General features: G+C 41.7%; 1 protein-coding gene across 4 annotated transcripts in view; it reads left to right on the top strand.

Moving 5' to 3' along the window:
- LOC122642773 (LMBR1 domain-containing protein 2 homolog) overlaps positions 1–22,275 on the top strand; it is a 40,234-nt gene extending 17,959 nt beyond the window's left edge. For 2 of the 4 annotated variants that reach the window (XM_043836354.1, XM_043836372.1), the window contains exons 4-15: positions 6,994–6,999; positions 8,731–8,944; positions 10,874–10,960; positions 11,050–11,189; positions 15,997–16,077; positions 17,391–17,455; positions 18,235–18,410; positions 19,267–19,397; positions 19,495–19,582; positions 20,706–20,919; positions 21,037–21,143; positions 21,390–22,275. In XM_043836354.1, coding sequence (XP_043692289.1) covers positions 6,994–6,999; positions 8,731–8,944; positions 10,874–10,960; positions 11,050–11,189; positions 15,997–16,077; positions 17,391–17,455; positions 18,235–18,410; positions 19,267–19,397; positions 19,495–19,582; positions 20,706–20,919; positions 21,037–21,143; positions 21,390–21,899 — 1,819 coding nt within the window. In that variant the 3' untranslated portion in view covers positions 21,900–22,275. The remainder of the gene's footprint in view (positions 1–6,993; positions 7,000–8,730; positions 8,945–10,873; positions 10,961–11,049; positions 11,190–15,996; positions 16,078–17,390; positions 17,456–18,234; positions 18,411–19,266; positions 19,398–19,494; positions 19,583–20,705; positions 20,920–21,036; positions 21,144–21,389) is intronic. The other 2 variants (XM_043836362.1, XM_043836380.1) reach the window with 1 other exon arrangement.
- Positions 22,276–22,537: the final 262 nt, after the last annotated feature.

Below are 22,537 nucleotides of genomic sequence, written 5' to 3'. Positions count from 1 at the left end.
CGTGGGGCCGAACAAGGTTCTAGGCAGATCTAAAGCTAAAAAGGCCATTCGTTGATGGGAGCCAAATGACCTTGTCCGCGAGAGGCGAGGAGGGGGAGGGAATGCCAGATCTGGGAGAGGATGGGGGAAAGGGAGAGGGGGGGACCAAGAACCAAGAACCAAGAACCAAGAGAGATAATGGAAGAGAGGAGGGCAGACTTGGGGATGCCAGAAGAGTAGATAGATCGAGCCCTAAAAGAATTGTAGAGGACTCCCATGGGGTGCCAGGGGTCGAGCCAAAGGGAGATGGAGGAGCCGTCAGCGATAGAGGAAGAAATAGCGCTGAGAGCTAAGGGGCGGAGGGATAGAATCTTGCGCCAGATCCAAGAACAGTCCGAGGGGGTGGGGACAGTCCATATGGGCCCAAATTTGCGAAGATGGGAGTAAACCCATTTAACCCAAATGGAGTCCTGTTTGGAAGAGACCTTCCAAATGAGCTTCAGAATACCCGCAGTGTTGGAGTCGCGGATACCTCGGATACCAAGCCCTCCTTCAGATTTGGGAAGGCAGATGGTTTTCCAGCTGATGGGGTGGAGGAATTTGGAGGTTTCTTTCCCTTTCCAAAGGAAGGCGCAGAAGAGGGTTTCCATAGCCTTGATGGTAGCTTTAGGGAGACCGAAGATGCCAGACCAATAGATGTAAGAAGATTGGTAACCGATCTGATACATTCGAGTGAATGCTTATTCCTCCTCAATTGCAAAACAATTACAATCTACGAGTCTACGATGGAATTAAATCTCATCCCTGTGATATAGGCCCATTATTTGATAGTCACACACTCCTATGGGATTGAAACATTACCTAAATTATGGCATCTAAGGATGTCTGGTATATCCCTCCAATGGGGGTGGCCAATGAAATTGGGCTTGCCTATATGTCCCATTGGGGCTGTAAGCCTGTAACAAACCCAGAACCTGGAACCAGTACCTGCAAGTAGAAGAGAGAAAGAAGAAAGGAGAGGAGACTGCTCAAGGATAGAGGCAACAGATAGATTGCAGGCTCCCTCCAATGTATGTATTAATAGAACCAAAATAGTTACGATCATAGATGGAATAGGAAAGAGAAAAGACAATCTTAGTCTAACTACAATTGGGAAACAACCCAAATAAGGAAAGAAATAACAAAACAAAAGCAACTACTTAGTCCACAATAGGGACACTCCCCCTATCGTGGTACACAACTTAACACTTCTTGATTGCAGTCTCCCTCCAATGTATGTATTAATACAACTTAACACTTCCTGATGCAGGTGCACTACCTTGGACTTCCTTTTTTCGAAGAAAGTGTTCACAATGTAAAGATCATAGGCCTCCGCAAAGTCTAGGATTGAGCTCCCCTCCTCGTTCCTCTCCCTAATCTTGTAACCGCTATGGACTCCCTCATATCCTCTACGGTCACTGTGTCCATTCAGGTCACCTCCAATAATAATCGATTCATCGTGGCCAAAACCCTGCATTAACTCATCCATGTTCCCAAAATTGGCGCTTACCACTTACATCCAATCCTACTTGGGGTGCATAAGCGCAGACAATATTAACAACCTCTTTCTCCAATACTAGTTTGATGGATATAATCCTGTCTCCCAGTCTTTTGACATCAACTACATCATTCTTTAGATCTTTGTCCAAAATTATGCCTACTCCACTTCTATTACTATGATCTTCTGCATACCAAAGTTTGAAGTCATCCAACACCTTAGCTTCGTTACCCTTCCATCTAGTCTCATGGATACATGCGGTATTTATCCTTCGTCTCCTCATAACATCTACCAACTCCATGCTCTTAGTCTCTTACCCGCTAAGGATCCAATGTTCCAAGAAGCAAATCTAATCCTACACTTCTGGGCTGAAAACAATTCCTCTCACACGCCCTTGTCTACTTTATCACCGCATTCGGATGTCGGTATCGCTTACGGGGGACGCCCTAGTAAATGAGGACGGAAAGACATGAGAACAAGAGAAAAGAGATCATAACACAAAAGGATCCATGCAAAAGGTGATTGGCAGGGTATATTAAAGTGCCGGCTGCCAACCTGACGCTCTGCTATAGGAATATATATATATTAGAAAAGAATATGCAAAAAACACTCTCGATATGTAAAATGGGGATAGAAAGGAGAGGATACACTTGATGCATTAAAGACAGTCTCAATATGTAAAACAAGGTGCATATTCAAGCAAGTAATGGCAAGCAATGCAGACATGGAAAAGCAGTGTTTAAAACTAAACAAACAATGATGATAAGAGTATACAAGTAGGTTCAGATTAGTGTCAATAAGAGGAGCAGGTAGTACAACATGTGCAAATGATATGGCGGGCCAAACAACTTCAAGTGGAAATAGGCAAAGCTAAGTGGTGGGAGTGTAGTGTAGGAATAAAATCTCAAGACTCCTTACATGTTGCACAAGGAACAGCTAGATACGAATAAACAAAGTATGTAAGAAAGAGAGTTTACCGGGGTTCCCAAAATAAGATTGAGTCAGAAAAATCTTACCGCTGCAAGGGCAGGGGTAACCGGCGAAGGAAGTTCTTACCATGTATAGCCGCACCCCCACAATACGAGGACAGAGCAGGTAAGTTTGAATCACAGCACTGGGAATAAATGGATTCAGAGGAAGAAAGTGAGAGAATGACAGAGCAGGTAAGTTTGAATCACAGCAAGTTAACTTGTAAGTTATAGCCAAGATTAGTAGCTTCCTGTTAATCACAGCAAGTTGAAGAAACGGATAACCTCCAGTCAATTAATGGTACACTTGTCTGGCTTGGGAGGTCAGTTAAATTAGGTCATAGACTTATTTTGAGGGTTGGGTGCTAAGTCAACAGTTCAACCAGCCTGGCACGGCCTCAGAAAACATTGGTGGTCCATGTTTGGTCGTTTCTCATTTAAATTACCTAGTTACAAAAGAAAGAGGCTCAAATCGACCTGGATCAATCTTTTTTTTGGGTGAATAAAATGTATTACCTTACCCCAGGGGGGGGCAGGGAGAAAGGGAGAAAAGAATATACAAGGGAAAAGGGGGGGGGGAGAAACAATAGCCGACCTACGCAGAGGTGGAAATAAAAAGAGAGTCCAGATCAAGACCCCAAAAGACTGCAATGTGCCCGTTCTTAGGGGTGTCTCTGATAGCGTGAAGAGGGATATGGCTGAGCTTGGAAGAGACATCAAAGGAGATGGCTTTCCAAATCAGATCGAAGGATGGAGAGTTGGAAGTCCATCTCCTAATGTTACGCTCCATTCAGATGTGGTGTAAAGCAGCTCCAAAGATCAGTTTGCCGATGGTGTCACAGATCGAGGTCCCTGCGAAGGACTTAGCCACCCAGGGCCATTCTCTGTCAAAGGGCAGGGGTCTCCTACAACGGTGCCAAATGGATGAAAGGGCTTTTTTCCAGATAATAGCGGTGAAAGGGCAGTCAAATAAGTGGTGGGGGATGTCCTCAAGACCATTCCAACAAAGGGAGCAGGTAGGGGAAACATGGATGTGGCGGTGGTTAAGGAAGGCTTGGGTTGGGAGGCAAAGGTGGAGGGTTCTCCAGGAGGTAAGGCTATGGCGGGGAATGTGTCCTTTGAACCGACAAGGTTGTGCCAGGGGACCGAGGGGGCGGAGAGGCGGACAAAGTTCCAAGCAGAGGAGGAGGTGAAGAGGCCATTGGGAGAGGGCAACCACAAAAGTTTGTCATCATTGGGGGAGGGGGGGAGGGGGAGAGCAGGCCAAATCTGATCAACAATAGAGGGGTTGAGCAAGGGGGGGACCAGGACCCAGAGGAGATGAGAATGGAAAGGGGGGCATTTTTTGGGAAACCAGAGGAATAGATGGACCTGGGGCCGAGGACGCAGAAGAGGATACCAAAGGGGTGCCAAGGGTCAAGCCAGAGGGAGGTAGAGGAGCCTCGGGCAATAGAGGAAGAGATTCTACGAAGGGCCAGGGGGCGGAGGGCAAGGATCTTTCTCCAAATCCAGGAGGCATCGGAGGGGATGGAGGCAGTCCATAAGGAGTCGGACTTGAGAAGATGAGAGTAGACCCAGTTGACCCAGATGGAATCCTGGCGGGAGGAGATTTTCCAGATCAACTTGAGGATGCCAGCGGTATTGGAATCTTTGATACGACGAATCCCAAGGCCTCCCTTAGATTTGGGAAGGCAGATGGACTTTCAAGAGACAGGGTGGAGAAACCTGGAGGTTTCGGCCCCTTTCCAGAGGAAGGCGCAGAAGAGGTGCTCCATCTCTTGAGACGTAGCTTTAGGTAAGGCAAAGATCCCACACCAGTAGATGTACGTGGCTTGGAGGACGGAGTGAATACAAACGAGGCGGCCGGCATAGGAAAGGAGTTTGCTTTTCCATAGCTAGAGACGCTTGCGGATGTTGTCCAGCATAGGAATGCAATGGTGCTTAGAGAGCCAGGCCGGAATGAGGGGGAGACCAAGGTACTTAACTGGGAGGGAGCCTAAGGTGAAGCCGGTCAGGTGAAGGAGGGAGTCTCTATCCAGATCGGGAATACCAGAGAGAAAGATTTTGGATTTGAGGAGATTGATGCGGAGACCAGAGAGGGATTCAAATAGGTGAAGGGAATCCATGATAGCAGAGAAGCTTTGGAGAAGATCATCAGATCATCAGCAAAAGCGAGATGGGTGAGGTTGATATGCTTGCATTTAGGGATGGGAGAGATGAGATGGAGATCCATTTTGGATTGGAGGCTGCGGGAAAGGACTTCCAAGGCGATAGAGAAGAGGAAGGGGGAAAGGGGACAGCCTTGACGGATACCCACTTTGGAATGGAAGAAGCCAGTAGGGGAACCATTGACAAGAACAGAGAAGGAGGGGGAAGAGATACAAGCATGAATCCAACAGACAAAGGCAGGGGGGAAGCCCATTTGGGAGAGCACTCCACAGATGAAGTCCCAACGAAGGGAGTCAATAGCTTTATGGAGGTCAATCTTCATGAGGGCGACCGGAGAATGAGATTTGCGGTCAAAACCCCTCACGATCTCGGAGCATAGGATGATGTTGTCTATAATGCTACGACCAGAAAAGAAGGCGGATTGGTTCGGGCTAACAAGAGTGGGGATCACAACCTTGATTCTGTTGGCAAGGATTTTGGCAATGAATTTGTAAATGAGGTTGCAGAGGGAAATGGGCCTGAAATCCGAGAGAGAGGTGGCTCCCTCTTTTTTGGGGATGAGACAGATGAAAGTCTGATTAACCTGGGCCAGCTGGCTGGGCTTGTAGAAGAAGCTGCTGATGGCTTTAAAGAGGTCACCCCTGATGGAATCCCAGTAACTGAGGAAGAAACCCATACTGAAGCCATCAGGGCCAGGAGCTTTGTTGGACTTATGGGAGCGGATAGCCTTGGAGATCTCATCATCCGAGGGAATACTAATGAGGGAGTCTGCGGCCCGGGGGGGGGGGAGGAACTTATTTATTAGATTCGGGGGAATCGAGGGGGTAGAGAAAGGGGGGGATTGAAAAGATTGGTGAAGAAAGAGATGGAGGCAGATTTGATGTCATGGACCGATGTGAGGTGGGAGCCATCAGAGGAGTGATGGAGTTAGAATTGAGGCGAGCTTTCAAAGATGTGTGGAAATAGGCAGAGTTAGAGTCTCCAAGCTCAAGCCACTTGATGCGGGCTTTATGGCGAAGAAAGACAAGGGAGGAAAGGGAATGCAATTCCTCAGAGAGGGTTTTTTCCTCAGGGGCAAGAGAAGGGTTGAGAGGGTCAGATTGAAGTCTGAGCTGGATGGAAGAGAGATTGGATTTACAAGAGGAGAGCTTGGAGTTGATGTTACCAAAGGTGGAGAGATTCCACCTTTTCAGGGCAGCTTTGGTATTGCGAAGCTTCCTGGAAAGAGCAATGAGGGGGAGGGAAGGAGAGGAGACCGGGGTGTGCCAAGCCTTTAGGACGGTGGGGAGGAAAAGATGGTATGAAGTCCACATGTCAAAAAATTTGAAAGGCTTGGGACCAAAAGAAGAGTAGGAATGGATTTGGATGTGGCAGGGGCAGTGATTAGACAAGCCTTGAAGAAGGAAATTGGCAAGAGAGTGGGGAAAGGAGGAGAGCCAAGCCTCATTAGAAATGAAGTGATCAAGCTTGCAGGCGATGCGGTCAGGGCCAGAGCGGCGGTTGTTCCAGGTGAGGGGGGAGCCAGTCCACCGAAGGTCATCAAGGCCAAGATCGGAGGGAGAGTCGATCGCTCTGCCTCCAAGTTTCTCATCTTGGGAACGGACGACATTGAAATCTCCATCTAAACCCCAAGGGACGGAATCCAAGGAAGGCTTGAGGAGGGAGAGGTCATGCCAAAGAGACAAACGGTCAGCAGCAAGGTTATTGGCATAGACAACCGTCATAAGGAAAATGGAAGGGGAATTGGGGATGGAAAGGCTGAGATGGAGGAATTGGGAAGAGGAATGGAGGAGAGAGGTGGTGATTTTGGAAGGGTCCCAAAGGAACCAAATCCTACCAAGAGGGGAATGATTGTAGTTGGAAAGAAGGGACCAGGAAGGGGCAATAGAGGCAGCTAAACGGGAAGCATTATGTTGTTGGACATGAGTTTCAAGAAGGGCACAAAAAGAAGAATGGGTGGAATTGATAAGAGGCCTGATATCCTGATGTTTAGCTAGGGAATTAAGACCCCTGACATTCCAAAGGAATCCAGCAGACATGAGAACTAAGAGGGGAATGGCAGGGTGCGCACCGGAGGGGTGCTGCGATAACGACGGCGAGAGAAGACAAGAGATGGGCAACGAAGGAGAGGCCTGCAGGGGGGGAGGGGAGATGAAACCGGGGGGTAAGGGGGGGAGGGGGGGGAGTCCGAGAGGGAGGGGAAGGAGATGGACCTGGTAAGGGATTGGGAAGGGGGGTTGGGGAAAAGTTTATGGTAGAGGTAGGCAGGGGGCGGGCAAATGGGCAAGTTATAGGTAAAGAAAGACTGGGTTTGGGCTGGGGGTAAGAGGTCAAGAGAAGGAGTGGGTTGGGTAGAGTAACGGGCTGAGGAGAGATCAGGGTTGCTGGGCCGAGAGAGAAGTGGGGGGTAATGGGCCTCAATGGTGGGCTGAGAAGGAGAAGGGGGGATAAAGGCTAAGGGAGTGGGCCCGAAAGGAACAAAAGAAAGGGGTGACGTGTAGGGGGTAGGAAGCAAAGGGGGTAATGGTGGTAAAAAGGAGGGTGACGTGGAGTGTAAAAGGGGAAGAGCGTGGTTAGAGGTTCGAATGGAGTTGGACAAAAGGAGGGGGGTGTTCAAAAGAGGGGCTGGAGCAGTCTGGGACTTCGCAGAGGAAGAGGTTAAGGCGAGAGAATGGCAAGGGGGGCAGGCCTGCAGCAGGGGTTCAACTGCGTCAGCGGCGACATGGCCAATCTCAACAAGGGAGCTGCAAAACGTCTCGGGGGGGTAGGTGAAGAGTCAGCGGCTCTTCCAAGCTCAGAGGGAAAGACTGTGGCCTGGTGCAGATGTGTCATCGCTGAGCTTGCGCAGATGCAGGGAGGCAGAGCAGGCAGATCTTCGTTAGCGAAAGATTCTAGCTCCTGAACAGCTAAATTGTCAACCTGCTCAATAATCGAGGGATCTGGCAACTGCAGGGGTTGCAGCGCGAGAGCCTGAGGTGCCTCGATGACTGGGACAGGCGCAGCTTCAGAATGCATTTGACCCCTGGATCAATCTTATCGAATCTCAAAATGCATTTGATCCCTAAATAAGGCCGTATCCGGTGCACGAGGCTCCCACCACTGCGGGGTTTGGGGAGGTTCATAATGTACACAGCCTTACTCCTGCTTTTGCAGAGAGGCTGTTTCCAGACTTGAACCCGTGACCACACTTGGTCACAATGGAGCAACCTTACCGTTGCACCAAGGCCCACCCTTTATGGTAGATGGGCCTTTAAATAAGAGATTTAAAAATAAAAGAACGAAGACCAGACTAGCCAACACGCAGTGATATCCTACTTAAACAGATTCTACTAACTGTCATGGTTTATTGGATTTGGACCAGTAAATGACCTTTTGTTCCAACTCCCAACAAGTTCTCTTCAATTCAAACTTGGGAAATTTGGTTCTCATGTATATGATGTATTTGCTGGTCATCTTCAATGACCAATAATGGCAAGAAAAATCTTGCACAATAGAAGTGGTAGATGAACCCCAAGGCGTGTTTGCTTTGGAGTCCAAGTAAGCCATTCTGATAAACCCTATGAAAAGTTTCTTACAAAGTTGGAATTGGATGTAATGGTTTCGAATAAGTCAAAACAAGGGAAAGCATTTAATGATATGATGTTTTTGTAAACATCATTTAATATAACCAATCCTTTCATGTTATAAAATCTAGAAATTTCTTTCGAAAGGATGGGGGGTAATATAAAGAATTCAAAATCATTAGAGGCATGAAGGGTGCTTAAATTAAGCCATTGTAGAAGCAGATGATAGGGTGAGTCATTATCCTAACAATAATGCATCAGTTGAGTCTTTTGCTAGTAATTTGAAACTAGGCCAGAGAGAGGAGATCCTTCAGCATGGTAGTCCCTGAACGGAAAACTGCTGGAAGTAGAAGCAATGAAGTTTATCTGTACATCTTGAACATGTCTATGGTCTACCATGAATGCTGGGATCGATTGTTGTTCTTTCATTGTTATTTTACTTTCCCCACCATTTTGCTTATTTTGTTTAAAGCTAGTTAGCTTCCATATCATTGGTTTCTTTCAATATCAACAGGGGTGGAGATGTTGTTGGTTTAGCCATGGCTTGCTCAAATACTTTTGGGCTTGTTACTGGTGCATTTCTTCTTGGCTTTAGTTTGAGTGAAATTCCAAAAAGCACTTGGAGAAATGCCGATTGGACAACTCGCCAGAAGGTTCTATCCCATAGGGTTGCTAAAATGGCTGTGAAGCTTGATGATGCACATCAAGAATTTTCAAATGCTATTGTTGTAAGTATTTTCGGCTTTTTTGTGTGTGTGTGTGTGTGTGTGTGTATATTATGTATGTTATTTCATTTGTTTATCTGATTATGGAGACGTTGAAATTTTTTTTTCTGTGTTTTAATTATTTTGCATTTTATTGGTGCTACTGTCGAGTTGTTCATTGTTTAAGATTCATCCTTTCATTCAATTATTTTTTATGTTTTATGCTATACATCAAAATTTCTTTATATTACTTTAATTAAGCATCTACTCTCTGGCATTAATTTAAGTTTCACCTGAAAGAAATCAAATTAAGCTTGTGCTTAGGCATTCGACTTTAAACTGTTTGAGCTGGTGCCTTCTTTTTATTGACTTCATTGTTGATCTCACGAGTAGAACTTGAATTTTCATCTCCCTAGGCTGTGTTTTTGAACTTCAATGTAATTTCTTTGATACCTAACGTTTCCATTTTGATGATCCCTTAAATTTTTTTTTTGGGGGGTTTTGGGGGTGGGGAGGGGGGGGGGGGAGAGGAGTTACGAGTGAATCATCCCATATTTCTTTCATTCTGACTCCTGATTTATTCTCTGTTTTTATTTCCCTTGACTGGTTCACTTTTTTTTGGGTTAATAAAAATTCATTACCCAGGAGAAAGGAGAACAAAGGCCCTGAAGGGAAAGAATATACAAGGAAAAACAAATCAAAACAATATCACACCCACAATTAGAAAGAGTGGGGGAGATTCCAAGACGTTGCAATATGTCTGTTTATCGGAGAATCTACACATATAAAGGGTTCCGCAGACAATTTACTTGTGATGTCAAAGGAGATGGAATCCCAAATCTGCTGGAAAAATCTAGAGTTGAGGGTCCATCTTTTGATGTTTTGCTCTAACCAAATATGATGAATAGCAGTGCCAAAAGCAAGTTTACTCACACGAGTCACAAACTGTGGAGCCCCCAAAAGTCATGTCCACCCAGATCCATTCACGCCGAAAAAGCAAGATTCGCCTCCTAACCAGCCAGCAACGAGCAAGGAGCCAAGACCAAATCCTGGATGAGAACGGGCAGTTGAAAAAGATATGGTCAACATTCTCACAGGCATTCGAGAAAAGGATGCAGGAAGGAGGAACAGAGATGTGCTTAATAGTAAGGAAGGACTGAATTGGCAGACAATATCTGAAGACCCTCCATACCGTGAGGCTGTGGTGGGAGATATGAAGAGAACCACACCAAATTGCGCCAAGAAACAACCGGCCCTCTCACTTTCATTTTGGATTAAACTATATTGAGGAAGCAGAGAGCACCTAAGCGTTTTTAGGTCCCCCCCCCCCCCCTCTTCTCCTACCAGTCTAAACCAAAAGAGTGTATTAATAATTGAAAATCTGAAGCTTTCCAACCTAGGAGAGAGGCATCCCCATAACAAAAAAGCTCTGTGAAGTCAAGTGTGAATCGCAAACAAAGGTCCCCTACAAGCAAAATTCCCTGGTATTACCATTATAACTTATGCCAATTAAGAATATCATTCAAGGGCATGCTAGCCAAAGAATTTCACTGTAGTATACAAGTCAAAATGTGTTTTACTTCATTCTGCTTGTGAAGTATGTGTTATAGATTCTTAAGATTAATACACTGGATCATATTATTCATGGCAGGCTATAGTATTTCATCCGTGGGCAACAATATAGTTTCACATTTTAGTTTTAAATTTTGTTTCATTTGCGCCAAAATTTCTGAATTCATCTGAATTTACACTGTACTGCATTATTCTGCTATTAAGATTCATCTTGGTTATTTGATATCATTGTTCAATCATATTACTGTTGAACATCTTGCAACTGATTTATTGTCCTTGGTTTAGTTAGTTAGCCTTACATATTTGATGCTGTTGTGTTCATTAAGTTGCTCAAGCTTAGTTTGTTAGCGTTACATATTTGATGCTGTTGTGTTCCATTAGGTTGCTCAAGCGACATCAAATCAGATGTCCAAGCGTGATCTCTTGAGACCCTACATGGATGTGATTGATAATATGTTGCTTCAGATGGTATGCCTTGTATAGAGTTCTGATATAATGAGTTCCAACGTTGTTCTTCTCTTTCTATACAATTTTCTAATTTCAATTCCTGCTTCCAGTTTAGAGAAGACCCCTCCTTTAAACCCCAAGGGGGTAGATTGGGAGAAAATGATATGGATTATGACACAGATGAGAAATCAATGGCTGCACTTAGGCGTCAACTTAGGAGAGCTCGTGAAGAGTATTACCGGTACAAAAGGTATTGCACAAATTAGTTAGCAAATTAAGGCCTGATTTGGTATGATTCCTATTTCAATTTCATGGGGTGATTTCTATTTTGGAAATTGTTTGGTTTGACTTTTGCACCTTATTTCAGTGAATAGAAATTATATGGAATAGAAATGCTGAAATAGCTGAGGTGCTGTTTCAGTTTTGAATTTGAAATTGATTTCACTCTTGCTCTTTAATGAGCACATGGTTAATTTGATGGGCAAAGCAGTAATTTCATGTTAAAAGATATATATATGTATCCTAGGTTAGTGTTCCTCGAGTACGTTGATGATTTCATCTATCAGGCTGCTGTGGACAACTTCGAGTGTTTTCTTCTGCCAGACTATGACATGGCCAGCTTTTGTGAATTGTGATTCACTCGGAGGAAAACTTGATTTGGCATCATCAACATTCTCATTAAATTTGGTTTTATGTATACACATCAAATGTCAAAATATGCAATTGAGCCAAGTGAATTCCCAAGTAGAATGTTGATGATTTGCATCATCAACATTCTCATTAAATTTGGTTTTATGGATACACATCAAATGTCAAAATATCCAATAGGGCCAAGTGAATTCCCAAGTACAATTGGGTTAAATCAAGGATTTGCCTTAAGCCCTTGTTTCCGCTTATCATGGATGATTTAGCCAGAGACATTCTAGATGTGGTTCCTTGGTGTATGCTTTTTGTTCTAATACCAGGTTACAATATCAGATCTAGAAACCAGCAATTACCAGAAAGAAGAATAACAGAGAGATTGCCAAAGAGATTAGCAACCGATGGATGTAGCCTTCCCCCTTCATGTCATTATATAAGTTCAGATTACACAGTTGCCTAATCAGATTAGGAAAGGAAATAGCAAAGCAATCTGATCTAGAAACATAGACATAGTATCCTATATTACCTAGGAAATAAGAAAGATAAGGAAGTACACCTAAACATTACCGTTGGGATATAACAACACGAACCCACGATAGAGGGACTCCCCTATCATGGTACAACAACACTAAGCATCCCACGATTTAATAGAGACAAAAGCAGAATTAGCTCCAAGTTGAAGTTATGGAGATCAACCTTGGAATTAAAAGGTTTTAAGGTAAGTAGAACAAAGACATAACATATAAAGCATCCCACGGTTTTACAGAGACAAAAGCAGGGATTAGCTCCAAGTTGGAGTTATGGAGATAATCCTCAGAATCAAAAGGTTTTAAGATAAGTAGAACAAAGACATAACATATAGTGTGTAATTAAAACTAGGACAGTTAACAAGGTGGTCAAAATTGACAAGAGGGAGATTCCACAAAGTGATTATTTTAGGTATCTGGGCTCAATCATAAATAAAAAAGGTGATATAGAGAATTATGTTGCTTATAGAATTAAAATAGGATGGATGAAGTGGAGAGGTGTGTCCAGAGTGTTATGTGATCGGCGTATTGCTTTAAAGCTTAAAGGAAAATTTTATCGGACTGTCATACGACCGGCTATTATGTATAGTGCGGAATGTTCAGTAGTTAAGAAGCGTCAAATAGATAAACTAAGTGTAGCGGAGATGAGGATGTTGAGACAGATGTGTGGCAAACTAGGAAGGATAAATTAAGGAATGACAATATTAGAGTTGTTGATTTGGGATAGCTTCGATACATGATAAACTACGAGAAGGTCGTTTGAGGTGGCATGGCCATGTGCAACGGAGGCCTTGGGATGCTCCCATATGGAGGAGTGATTCCTTCCTGATTGAAGGAACTAAAAGAGCCAGGGGAAGGCCTAAAGTAACCATAGTAGAAGTGGTGAGGAAAGACATGCATAGCTTAGGCCTTGTATCATGTATGACTTCGAATACAGTTGATTGGAGAGCAAGGATCCATGTAGCCAACCCTTTTAGTTGGGATAAGGCTATGTTGTTGTTGTATTGGCATCTTTGTGTTGTTTTTTTTTTTTAAACCATCCATTTGTTTTTCTAAATATAAGGAAATTTTTAAGCTTTATACTTCCACATGGCCAATTCTAATTGAGTTCAAAATTGACAGGTAATCAGGGTATCAAGGGGCATAATTTAGGCTCTCACTGACCTACCATGTGGCACATATTGGATCTGACTACCTAACATCCTATGGTTGGACCTAGTAACTGCTTATTTAAGGTGTATTGTGCTTGAAAATAGAATTTTTTGCAAGTATTCTAAGTATATCCATGTGTTTCTTAAGCATTTCTGTGTGTATCTTTAGTGTACCTTGCGTCTGTCCAATATGTCACCGTGACATCTCTTAAAACCGTCTTCCTGATACGCTGATCGATACCGATACTTGACACTTTGGATTCACATGTTGCCTTACTTTTACTTTTACTTTTGTACCCAGTACACAAGGCTCCGCATATTGAATTTTCATATATTATTTTTATTTAGGTGGGTAAATGGGCTACCCTTACCCTCTTGTTTAGGTTAGACAATATAAAACTTCTACTGTACCTTCTAAACGAGGGTCGGGTCAGGCGGGTAAAATTTTCAGCTTCTCTCTCTCTCTCTTATGTAGTGCTTCTCAGTGGTTTATGTGGTGCTAGTGATAATGGTTAGTGGTGGAGGTGCATGGCTAGGGAGCTTTTTTTTTTTGGGTGGGGGATGGAGGATGCGGGATGCGTGGAGCATTGATGATTAATGTTTGCTTGTGAGCTGTTGGGATGGAAGGGGAGGAAAGTCCTGGGTGGGGGGGGGGGGGAATGTTTTGGTGTTGTTTGGGGCTGCCTTTGTGTGGTCGTATTTATTTTTTCTCCACTCTTATTCTTGCTTTTGCTATCTGTCTTTTGTGGACCCTGACTCTTTTTTGGGATGGGAAGTGAAAGGAAACAGGAGTAGCTTTATTGAGTTGAAATCTGCCTCATTTCAGTTCTGATCAAAACAAGCATGCACTTTACTAAAACCCTGACTTCAGACCTGAGTAACTAATCTTAGACATTCATCTAAAGTTACTTAACTATACTAAGTTATGAAATTACTTAACTATACTAAGAAATGACAATATGGGGTTGCTGTTGAATGGACAAACTAAGATTTAGGTTAATTCTAGGTTAGGATGAATTTGGGAATGGGTCTTTAATATGCAAGTCTAGGGGTTATTATGGGATAAAAATAATTGGATTTGGGAAGGTTTTAAAATTCTGCAATTCTGGACAGAATTGAGTTGCAAGTTTTTGGTTTTAATGGAATGGAGGAATGGAGGGGATATAGTGGGGATTATGGACTGGGTTTAAAGTTGAGTGTAGGGAGAGGTGTGGGGGTTGTGTACTAGAAGTATGGTTCGAAATTGATGGTCGGATCTGTAGTTATGACGGAGTCCTAGTTAAAGTAGGAGTTGCAGGTTGGCTTGGAGGGGACATGAGACTCCGCCTCAGGAAGCGAGGTCTCGTGATCAAACCTTCGCCGCTGCATAATTTCTTGGGGCCACCCGCCTGAGGCTCACTAGGGTCCAAAAGCTCCCGGTTCGTGCGTGGTACGGGGGTCATGTACGAGCCCAGGGGGGATTTAGTCGACCTAAAGTCGGATACCCCTCCTGTCTCCAAAAAAAAAAGAGTAGGAGTTGCAGGTTTAATGGAGATTAGGGTTTGATGGATTGAGGGGGGGTGTGGATTAGGTCTAATGGAAGGGGAATAGCTGGGCAGAAGAAGGTTTTAAAACAAAGTGCAGGTTCAAACTTACTGAATGGCAGAAACAATGGCAGCAGCTTGATATCTTGAAGGAACCTCCCGATCTTCACGATGCAAGGAGTCGCAGGAGTCCACCCACCCTATACCACCTTGAGATCCACAAGGATATACACTCACAAAGAGCAGCAGCAATGGCAGCAAGCATAAAGCTAAATTTTATTAATCAAATTCGTATCTAATGCTGGCCTCCCTTACAAACTTATATAGAAGACTCAAAAATAGACTTAGACACCAAAAAGGAATGGCCTAACCCTATCCCTAACCTATTAGCTAACTTAAACTGACTAGGAAACTGAAATAGACTCAAAATAGAGTCCTAATCCAGCCCAACTAAACAACTAAAAGAAAAACTAATAAAATCACTTAAATTGAACCATTGGTTGAACCGGTTCAATTTAAAACACCAAATAAAAAGCTAAGTATGGAAATAAAACTAAGTGTGGGAGCTAATCCCGTATGCAACCTATTTACCCATATTTTAGGCCCATAAAAGTAGCCTATTACATTAGAAACCCATGGGATCAAAGGCCCAACATGTATGTAACCCAACCCTAGACTTATTCCTAATAAAAGAAGCCCAGTTTGGTGATAAATCTGGATCAAAAACTTTTGACATGGTTTTGAGGGCCAAAATATTATAATCTCAAGAAAGTTCAAAAGGTTGCTGTTGCGGCTCTCAGAAAGAGCCTTCAACACATCAAATGTCAAAAGGTTGCTGTTGAGGCTCTCAGAAAGAGCCTTCAACACATCAAATGACTTTTCGATGAGTTCTTGTACAGAAAATTATAGCCTATTAGGGTTGACTGTTTATTGTCCTTGCAGTTGTGATATCCCCCTTAGTACTCCTGCTTCATATTATCTCATACTGTCAATACATTTCAAGTTGTAGTCTTGTAGAAACTATATTGTAGAGTCGTTTTTCTGTTAATATGGAAAACTTAAGTTGTATTGAACTGGTCATTTTTGTGTTCAACCACCCCCCCCCCCCCAAAAAAAAGGTCATTTTGTGCAAAAGTCTGCTGTCTTAAAGACATTTACACTATTTATTCATTTTATCAGTTTCATTATATCTGATTATGTTTAACATTTTGCAGCGAGTATATGACTTATGTCGCAGAAGCCCTTGAACTGGAGGATACTATAAGAAATTATGAGCGTCGCAGTGCTACTGGATGGTTTGTTCTTATCCTGGTCTTTTTTGCCTTTCTTTTCTAAAACTCTCTGTATATATATATTTTGTCGAATAGAAAATTTATGGATTAAGAAATATGATCAAGAAGGTAAAGGAGAAATATAAGATTCTCTTTTAGCTGTCTAGGATTTTTTAGAGGATGATGCTTCACAGAATTAAAATAAGATGGATGAAATGGAGAGGTGCGTCTGGAGTGTTGTGTGATCGACGTATTCCTTTAAAGCTTAAAGGAAAATTTTATAGGATAGTCATATGACTGGCTATGATGTATGTTGGGGAATTTTCTACAGTTAAGAAGCATCATGTAGATAAACTCAATGTAGTGGAGATGAGGATGTTGATATGGATGTTTAGCAAAACTAGGAAGGATAAAGTAAAGAATGACCATATTAGAGCAGATTTGGGAGTTGCTCCGATACATGATAAGCTACGAGAAAGTTGTTTGAGGTGGCGCGGTCATGTTCAACTGGGGCCTTTGGATGCTCCAGTATGGAGGACTGATTTGATTCTGAAGGAATTAAAAGAGTCAGGGGCAGACCTAAAATGATCCTAGGAGAAGTGGTGAGGAAAGACATGCGTAGCTTAGGCCCTGTATCAAATATGACCTCGAATATAGCTGATTGGAGGGCAAGGATCGATGTAGCCAACCCCATTTAGTTGGGATAAGGCTGAGTTGATGTTGTTGTACGACTTTGTACTGTATAACTGGCAGCAAACAGGTGTGATGCATGGGGAATGAACTGAATTATTAGATATATTAATATCAATGGAATAAAAAAACAAAAAGGTATCTTTAAATCATTGTAAAATTCTATATTTCATGTAGAATGAATATACTAAGATAACTGTATTTCCAGCCAAATTTATTTGAGCCAGATGAGTCTCTTTAATACACAAAATCAAACGAAAGAGATAAAACAGGTGTGGAAGAGGTTTCTGGATGGGAATTTGTTAGGATGCAAATACACGCCGACAAGCACATTTACAAGTACAGTGCATGCACATCACACGTACACGATCTTTGTGGGGATAACATGTGCAATATATGCTATGCAAAATTTTAGTGTTGTTTATTGGCACAGAATAATGCATTTTATTAAAAATATAATATTTACTACCATTATTGGGTCATCTCAGCTTGGGTGGATAAATGAACTGTGGCCCTGTTGCACTTTAATTTTAGTGTATTTATAAAGTAGAGTACCGGTGGTATGAATGTTATGCATTGCATTTCCAGAATGGAGTTGCCCAAATATGATGGTCTTCATTTTACAAATTTACATGCAATCCTTGCAGGAGATATGTTTCAAGCTTCAGACCTTGTCGAACAGGAAAAATAGGATCCTTCCTTGATGTGATAGGTACCTATCCAATTTCTGAATACTGTGGTTACCTTGGGCATTGTTTCTGACAAAGGTTTGTATGGGATGTTTTAATTGAATTACTGCTGTCTGCGGATGCTTGATATCTCTGAGGCTCTAACTGTTGAACAGCTTAAGGTGGATGCTTGAGATGGTTGCTTCATTTTTATTAAAACAATTGTTTTGGATATATTAATGGATTTCTATGAAAAGTTATATAAATATAGGAATCAAAGTTCTATTTTATGTTTAGGCTCCATTTGTTTCTCCATTAAATATTCCTTGAAAACTATTATTTGTGAATAGAATTCTGCCATTTGTCCCTTTTTTTGTTGGATGTGACAAGGAAGCATATTTTGGCATGGTTGAGTGAGGGGACTGAGAAAGAACTCCAGCTATATTATGGGGGTGGAGTCGTCCACGAGTGCCAAGTGTCATTGGTCAAGATACCATGGCTTTTGTTTATGAAAACATCTTGAAATTTTAAAATGCAAGTTGTTTTTTGAACTTTTTGTATTGCATTTCAGTAAAATATTTCCTCTTTCTTAATTGTTATGCATCTTTCGTACTTCAATTACACTTCAACAATAATTGCACTGGTTTGGTGCCTTGGTAAACAAACATTACCTGCTTTGCTACTATTTCACATCATTTGAATGTAACCCGACCCCAAAAAAGTGTTTTTGCATAGGTGCTGAATGATTAGAGCAATTGTAAACAAATAAAATTTTGCAACGGGTACTAAGATTAATCCTTGAAATCATTGTTGGATCTTGCAGAGTTGGTTTGGAGATGTATACTGAGAAAGCAACTCAAGAAACTCTTGGCTATCATACTTGGGTGCATGTCAGCTGCAATTCTTTTGGCAGAGGCTACTATACTGCCAAGTGGAGTTGATTTGTCTCTTTTCTCCATTCTTATAAATGCAGTAGGAAAGCAACAAGTTCTTGTACAGGTAATTTCAGAAAATTCCTTGAGCTCTCTAATCCTTCAATGTGAAGATTCATCTTTTGGTTGTATATAGTTGAATTTTATGAAGTTCGCTTCTTTGTTAGAATCCACATTTAAGTGTACTCACAGAAAAATAAATCAAAAAAAAAAAAAACGCTGGGAGTTAAATATGTTTAGACAATTGAATACTCCAAGAATATTTTCAGTTTATATTCTGGAGAAGAATTAAACCCTTGTCCTGTCCATTTATTTTGGGGAAATACATTACTTAAGGATACCAGTTATAACTTTGTACTAGAATTTGCTTGGAAATTTATCTTTTTTTTTAAGACTAAAGACTTTCAGAAAGTCGATTCATTGTGTATTCTTGGAAGAAATGATCCATTTCCTTCTAGTGGTGCAAAGTTTGGACTGTTCCTCATGTCAAAGTTAGTTATACAAGTCAGGATTTAAAATTATGGATGTAAAAATCACAACGGGAGGAGCCTTGACTGAGATGTTGGATAGTTTTAAGATCCTAGGCTTGTCTCAAATAGATCCAGAAATGGTCAAAGCTAGGCTTGATTTCAATGCTTCAGGTCCAACTCCCTGTCATATAGGGCTGTTTGAAGTCATGCTGCTTTTTAACTGAAAATCCAAAAGTCATAGCATTATGACCATGATTTTCCTTTTAGATGAACAAATGAACAATGTCATTGCAACCATTCCTACATGATGTTATGTCTCTTACAGTTTATCTTTTTTACTCATAATAGTGTGGCCTTCTTTTCTCCCATCAGTTTCTGCTTTTGACCTATTTTATGCTTATGGCTTGAACTTCTCTGCTTATATCCATTTGATTAGTTCTTTGTTTTCCACAGATAATTGCTTTTGTGCCCCTGATGTATATGTGTGTGTGCACATATTATTCCCTGTTCAAAATTGGAATGCTAATGTTTTACTCGCTAACGCCAAGACAAACAAGTTCGGTGAACTTGCTTATGATTTGCTCGTAAGTTCTTGTCATGGATTTATGGATAGGTACAGATTTCATCTTATAGGTGTTCTATTTTAAGGAGAATAATTAAATATCTTTGCTGCACTGGTAGGATGGTTGCACGTTATGCGCCTCCAATTTCTTACAACTTTCTCAATCTCATTCGTCTTGGTGGGAGCAACAAAACTATCTTTGAAAAGGTGAGCCTTCTAAATCATCTCCTCTTATATGGTTAATTCTCTTGTGGATTAAATTTATCTTTGAAATGTGTCTGCTTCCTAGGCTTACTGAATGGCAGTAGAAGTACTGTTCTAACATTGAGGATATAATTACAAGCATGGGAATGACTTGCCATTTTAACATTTTCTGGTCACATTGACATGTACCAACATGGATATGTATGTTGATGCACCACGATCACTACTATTTTCTTTCTCTTTAAAACAAGGAGAGAAATTGGAAAACATGAGGGAGAGAAATAAATTCGCCATCATCTAGGGTAAGGATGAGCTCAGACCAGGAAACATACCTGGTCAGATGAGGCAGAATTTTTATGGACAGTAAAGACCTCAAGGTCCATGCTCACATGTCAAGTTTCAACACAAACGGAGTTTGACAAGCTGCTTGGTTAGCAGTCCTCACTATTGCATGCTCCTTTTCACTTTTCTCATTTCTATGGCAACTAGGTTGCAGAAAATTCAGTAGAACTTCTATTTGGGCCACCCAGATACATTAGGTGGGTAACACCTAGTTGTGCCACATGGCTGGCTGAATGGGCTCTAATTTGGTGGGACAGGCCAAGATCCCTTGTTCACATGTCAAGATTTAATCAAAAGGTAGTTCGCCAAGTGGAAAAAATAGAGGATTGAGAAGTTCAGGACTGTGGAGAGGGTGCATGGATTTGCATGGGAGGTATGCCAATACATGGGGAGGATATATGATTGAATTTGAGCCTGAAATTTGACAAGTAGCCAATCCGACCATTCCATAGACTTCCAATGCCTGGGGATTCCCACATTGTCCTTCCTCGTGGATAATACTAGTTGTGTCAAGCACCTAACATTAGCATTCTGGAAATTTCAGTAGAACCTTGTGGAGGTTTACTGGTGTTGCCATTCTGTAGCCACTGGTCACCAAAGGGGTGGAAAAAAACATCCATATTTATTGTTCTATATGTTATCTCTTATTTTAGTGTATGCTCGGTTCTTGATAATTGGGATATATATTATCTTGTAAGGTCTTGAGTGTAGCATCTCTTTTTCTTTTCTCCTTTCGGATAAGTTTTTTCTTGAGAATGTTACAATATTCTTTATTGATGTGCAGAGAATGGGGAATATCGATCAAGCTGTTCCTTTCTTTGGGGAAGGATTTAATAAAATCTATCCAGTTATTATGGTTATTTACACTCTGTTGGTTGCAAGCAATTTCTTTGACCGGGTAATTAATTTTTTTGGGAGCTGGAAGAGATTCAGGTTTCAAAATGCGGCAGATGATACAGATGGATTTGATGCATCGGGAACAATTATTTTGCAGAAAGGTAAGTGGATCCTGGCCTCATGGTTTTTGTTGGCACACCATATTTAATTCATTTATTTATTTGAGTGATGTTATTGATACAGAGGTACTTGAATGGTATAAAAATTTGTTTCTTCAGAACGATCTTGGCTTGAACAAGGAAGTAATGTTGGTGAGCATGTTATCCCATTGGCACGGAATTTCAACAATAATAGTATGGATCTGGAGTCGGGCACCAATGACACAGTATGTTATTTCCCTTTATTTCTGTTACTTCGATGTTTTGAGAGAACCACAGTTTTGAGTCTAGGATCTATGAAGCATCAAGATTCCATCCACACATGCATCAAGAATGACAGGATCTAGCTTATGCTTGTATTTACATGTATAAGGAACCCATAGCCTTTCTAGATTGTCTTTAGTCTTCGTTTTATCGCTTTAAAAATTAAAACCCGCGTGATCTTCTCCTGCTAAACTTGGAAATATTTCCAGGACAAAGGTGGTGTTGAAATGAGAGCAACAACCAATTTAATCAAGGATGGTGGAAAGGGGAGTCCATCAAAACCCTTGAAGGAAGAGACGCAGAAATATGGCAAGAGCAGAGAAACAGTAGGAAACAAATACACTTCCATAAGAGAACAAAGTGGGCAGGTTTCTGCTACAACGTCAACGGAGATGAACACAGCCTCTGGTACTGTCTCTTTGCTTGATGCAGCCAACTCTCAAAACCGCTCTGTTAACACAGCAAGTGGACCCTCTTCTGGATTAGCCTCGACATGGGAATCAGTGAGGACAGGTTTTCAAAATCTTAAATCTAACATTGGCTCCAAGAAGTTCCTTCCTCTACGCCAGGTGCAGGAAACAAAACTTATCTCCCATGATTCCTCTTCTGAGTCCCTTGATGAAATATTCCAGAGACTAAAACAACCAACTCTAGATCAAGGGGATAACATTTACGAGGACAACAATATGGAGGTTAGGCATTCAGGTCCCACCAGATAATACATGCATTCGGAAAAGAAACATGATTACTTGAGGCTTCTGTATGGGTTGGATGTGGGGGTCATTTTTGGTTGTGAAGCCCACAAGAAATGTACAGGTTGCAGAAAAGACATTGATGCTTTGTGCTCACTAAATTCTCTGATATTGAATCTCCTGAAGCACTGAGAAGGTTATCCCATATGAGAACTATATGCATCTATTGGTTGTGCAGTAGACAGAAAATAGGACATGTAATACTATCAACAGTTCAACACTCAGATGTGGAAAAACCACCCATTGTAGAGAATTTTGTAATATGTATCATTGGAACAGAAGTGTCTTTCTCATACCTTGCCGAAGTTGAACATTGGCATTGAATGAATGTGGCATTCTGGCGTTCTAGCGTTCTACTAATAATGAAGACCACCCCCCCCCCCCCCAAAAAAAAAAAAGAACAGAATGAAATGAGAAAATCTTTTTCTTTTTATTTTCTGTTCTTAGTGATGTGAAATGTTATTTCAGCAATTTATGTATGAAACTTAATTTTTGGTGCTACATAATTATGGAGGTAGTTCAGAACTACAGATTGCTTATGCATAATAATGAAGTCTAGCCTGAAGGCTAGTGTTTCAAATCTCAAAAAAAAATAAAAATGATAA

Source organism: Telopea speciosissima, chromosome 1, assembly GCF_018873765.1.
Source record: "Telopea speciosissima isolate NSW1024214 ecotype Mountain lineage chromosome 1, Tspe_v1, whole genome shotgun sequence".
NCBI classification, from domain to species: domain Eukaryota; kingdom Viridiplantae; phylum Streptophyta; class Magnoliopsida; order Proteales; family Proteaceae; genus Telopea; species Telopea speciosissima.
Note: the sequence above shows the minus strand (reverse complement) of the source record. Positions and strands in the feature narration are given on the sequence as shown.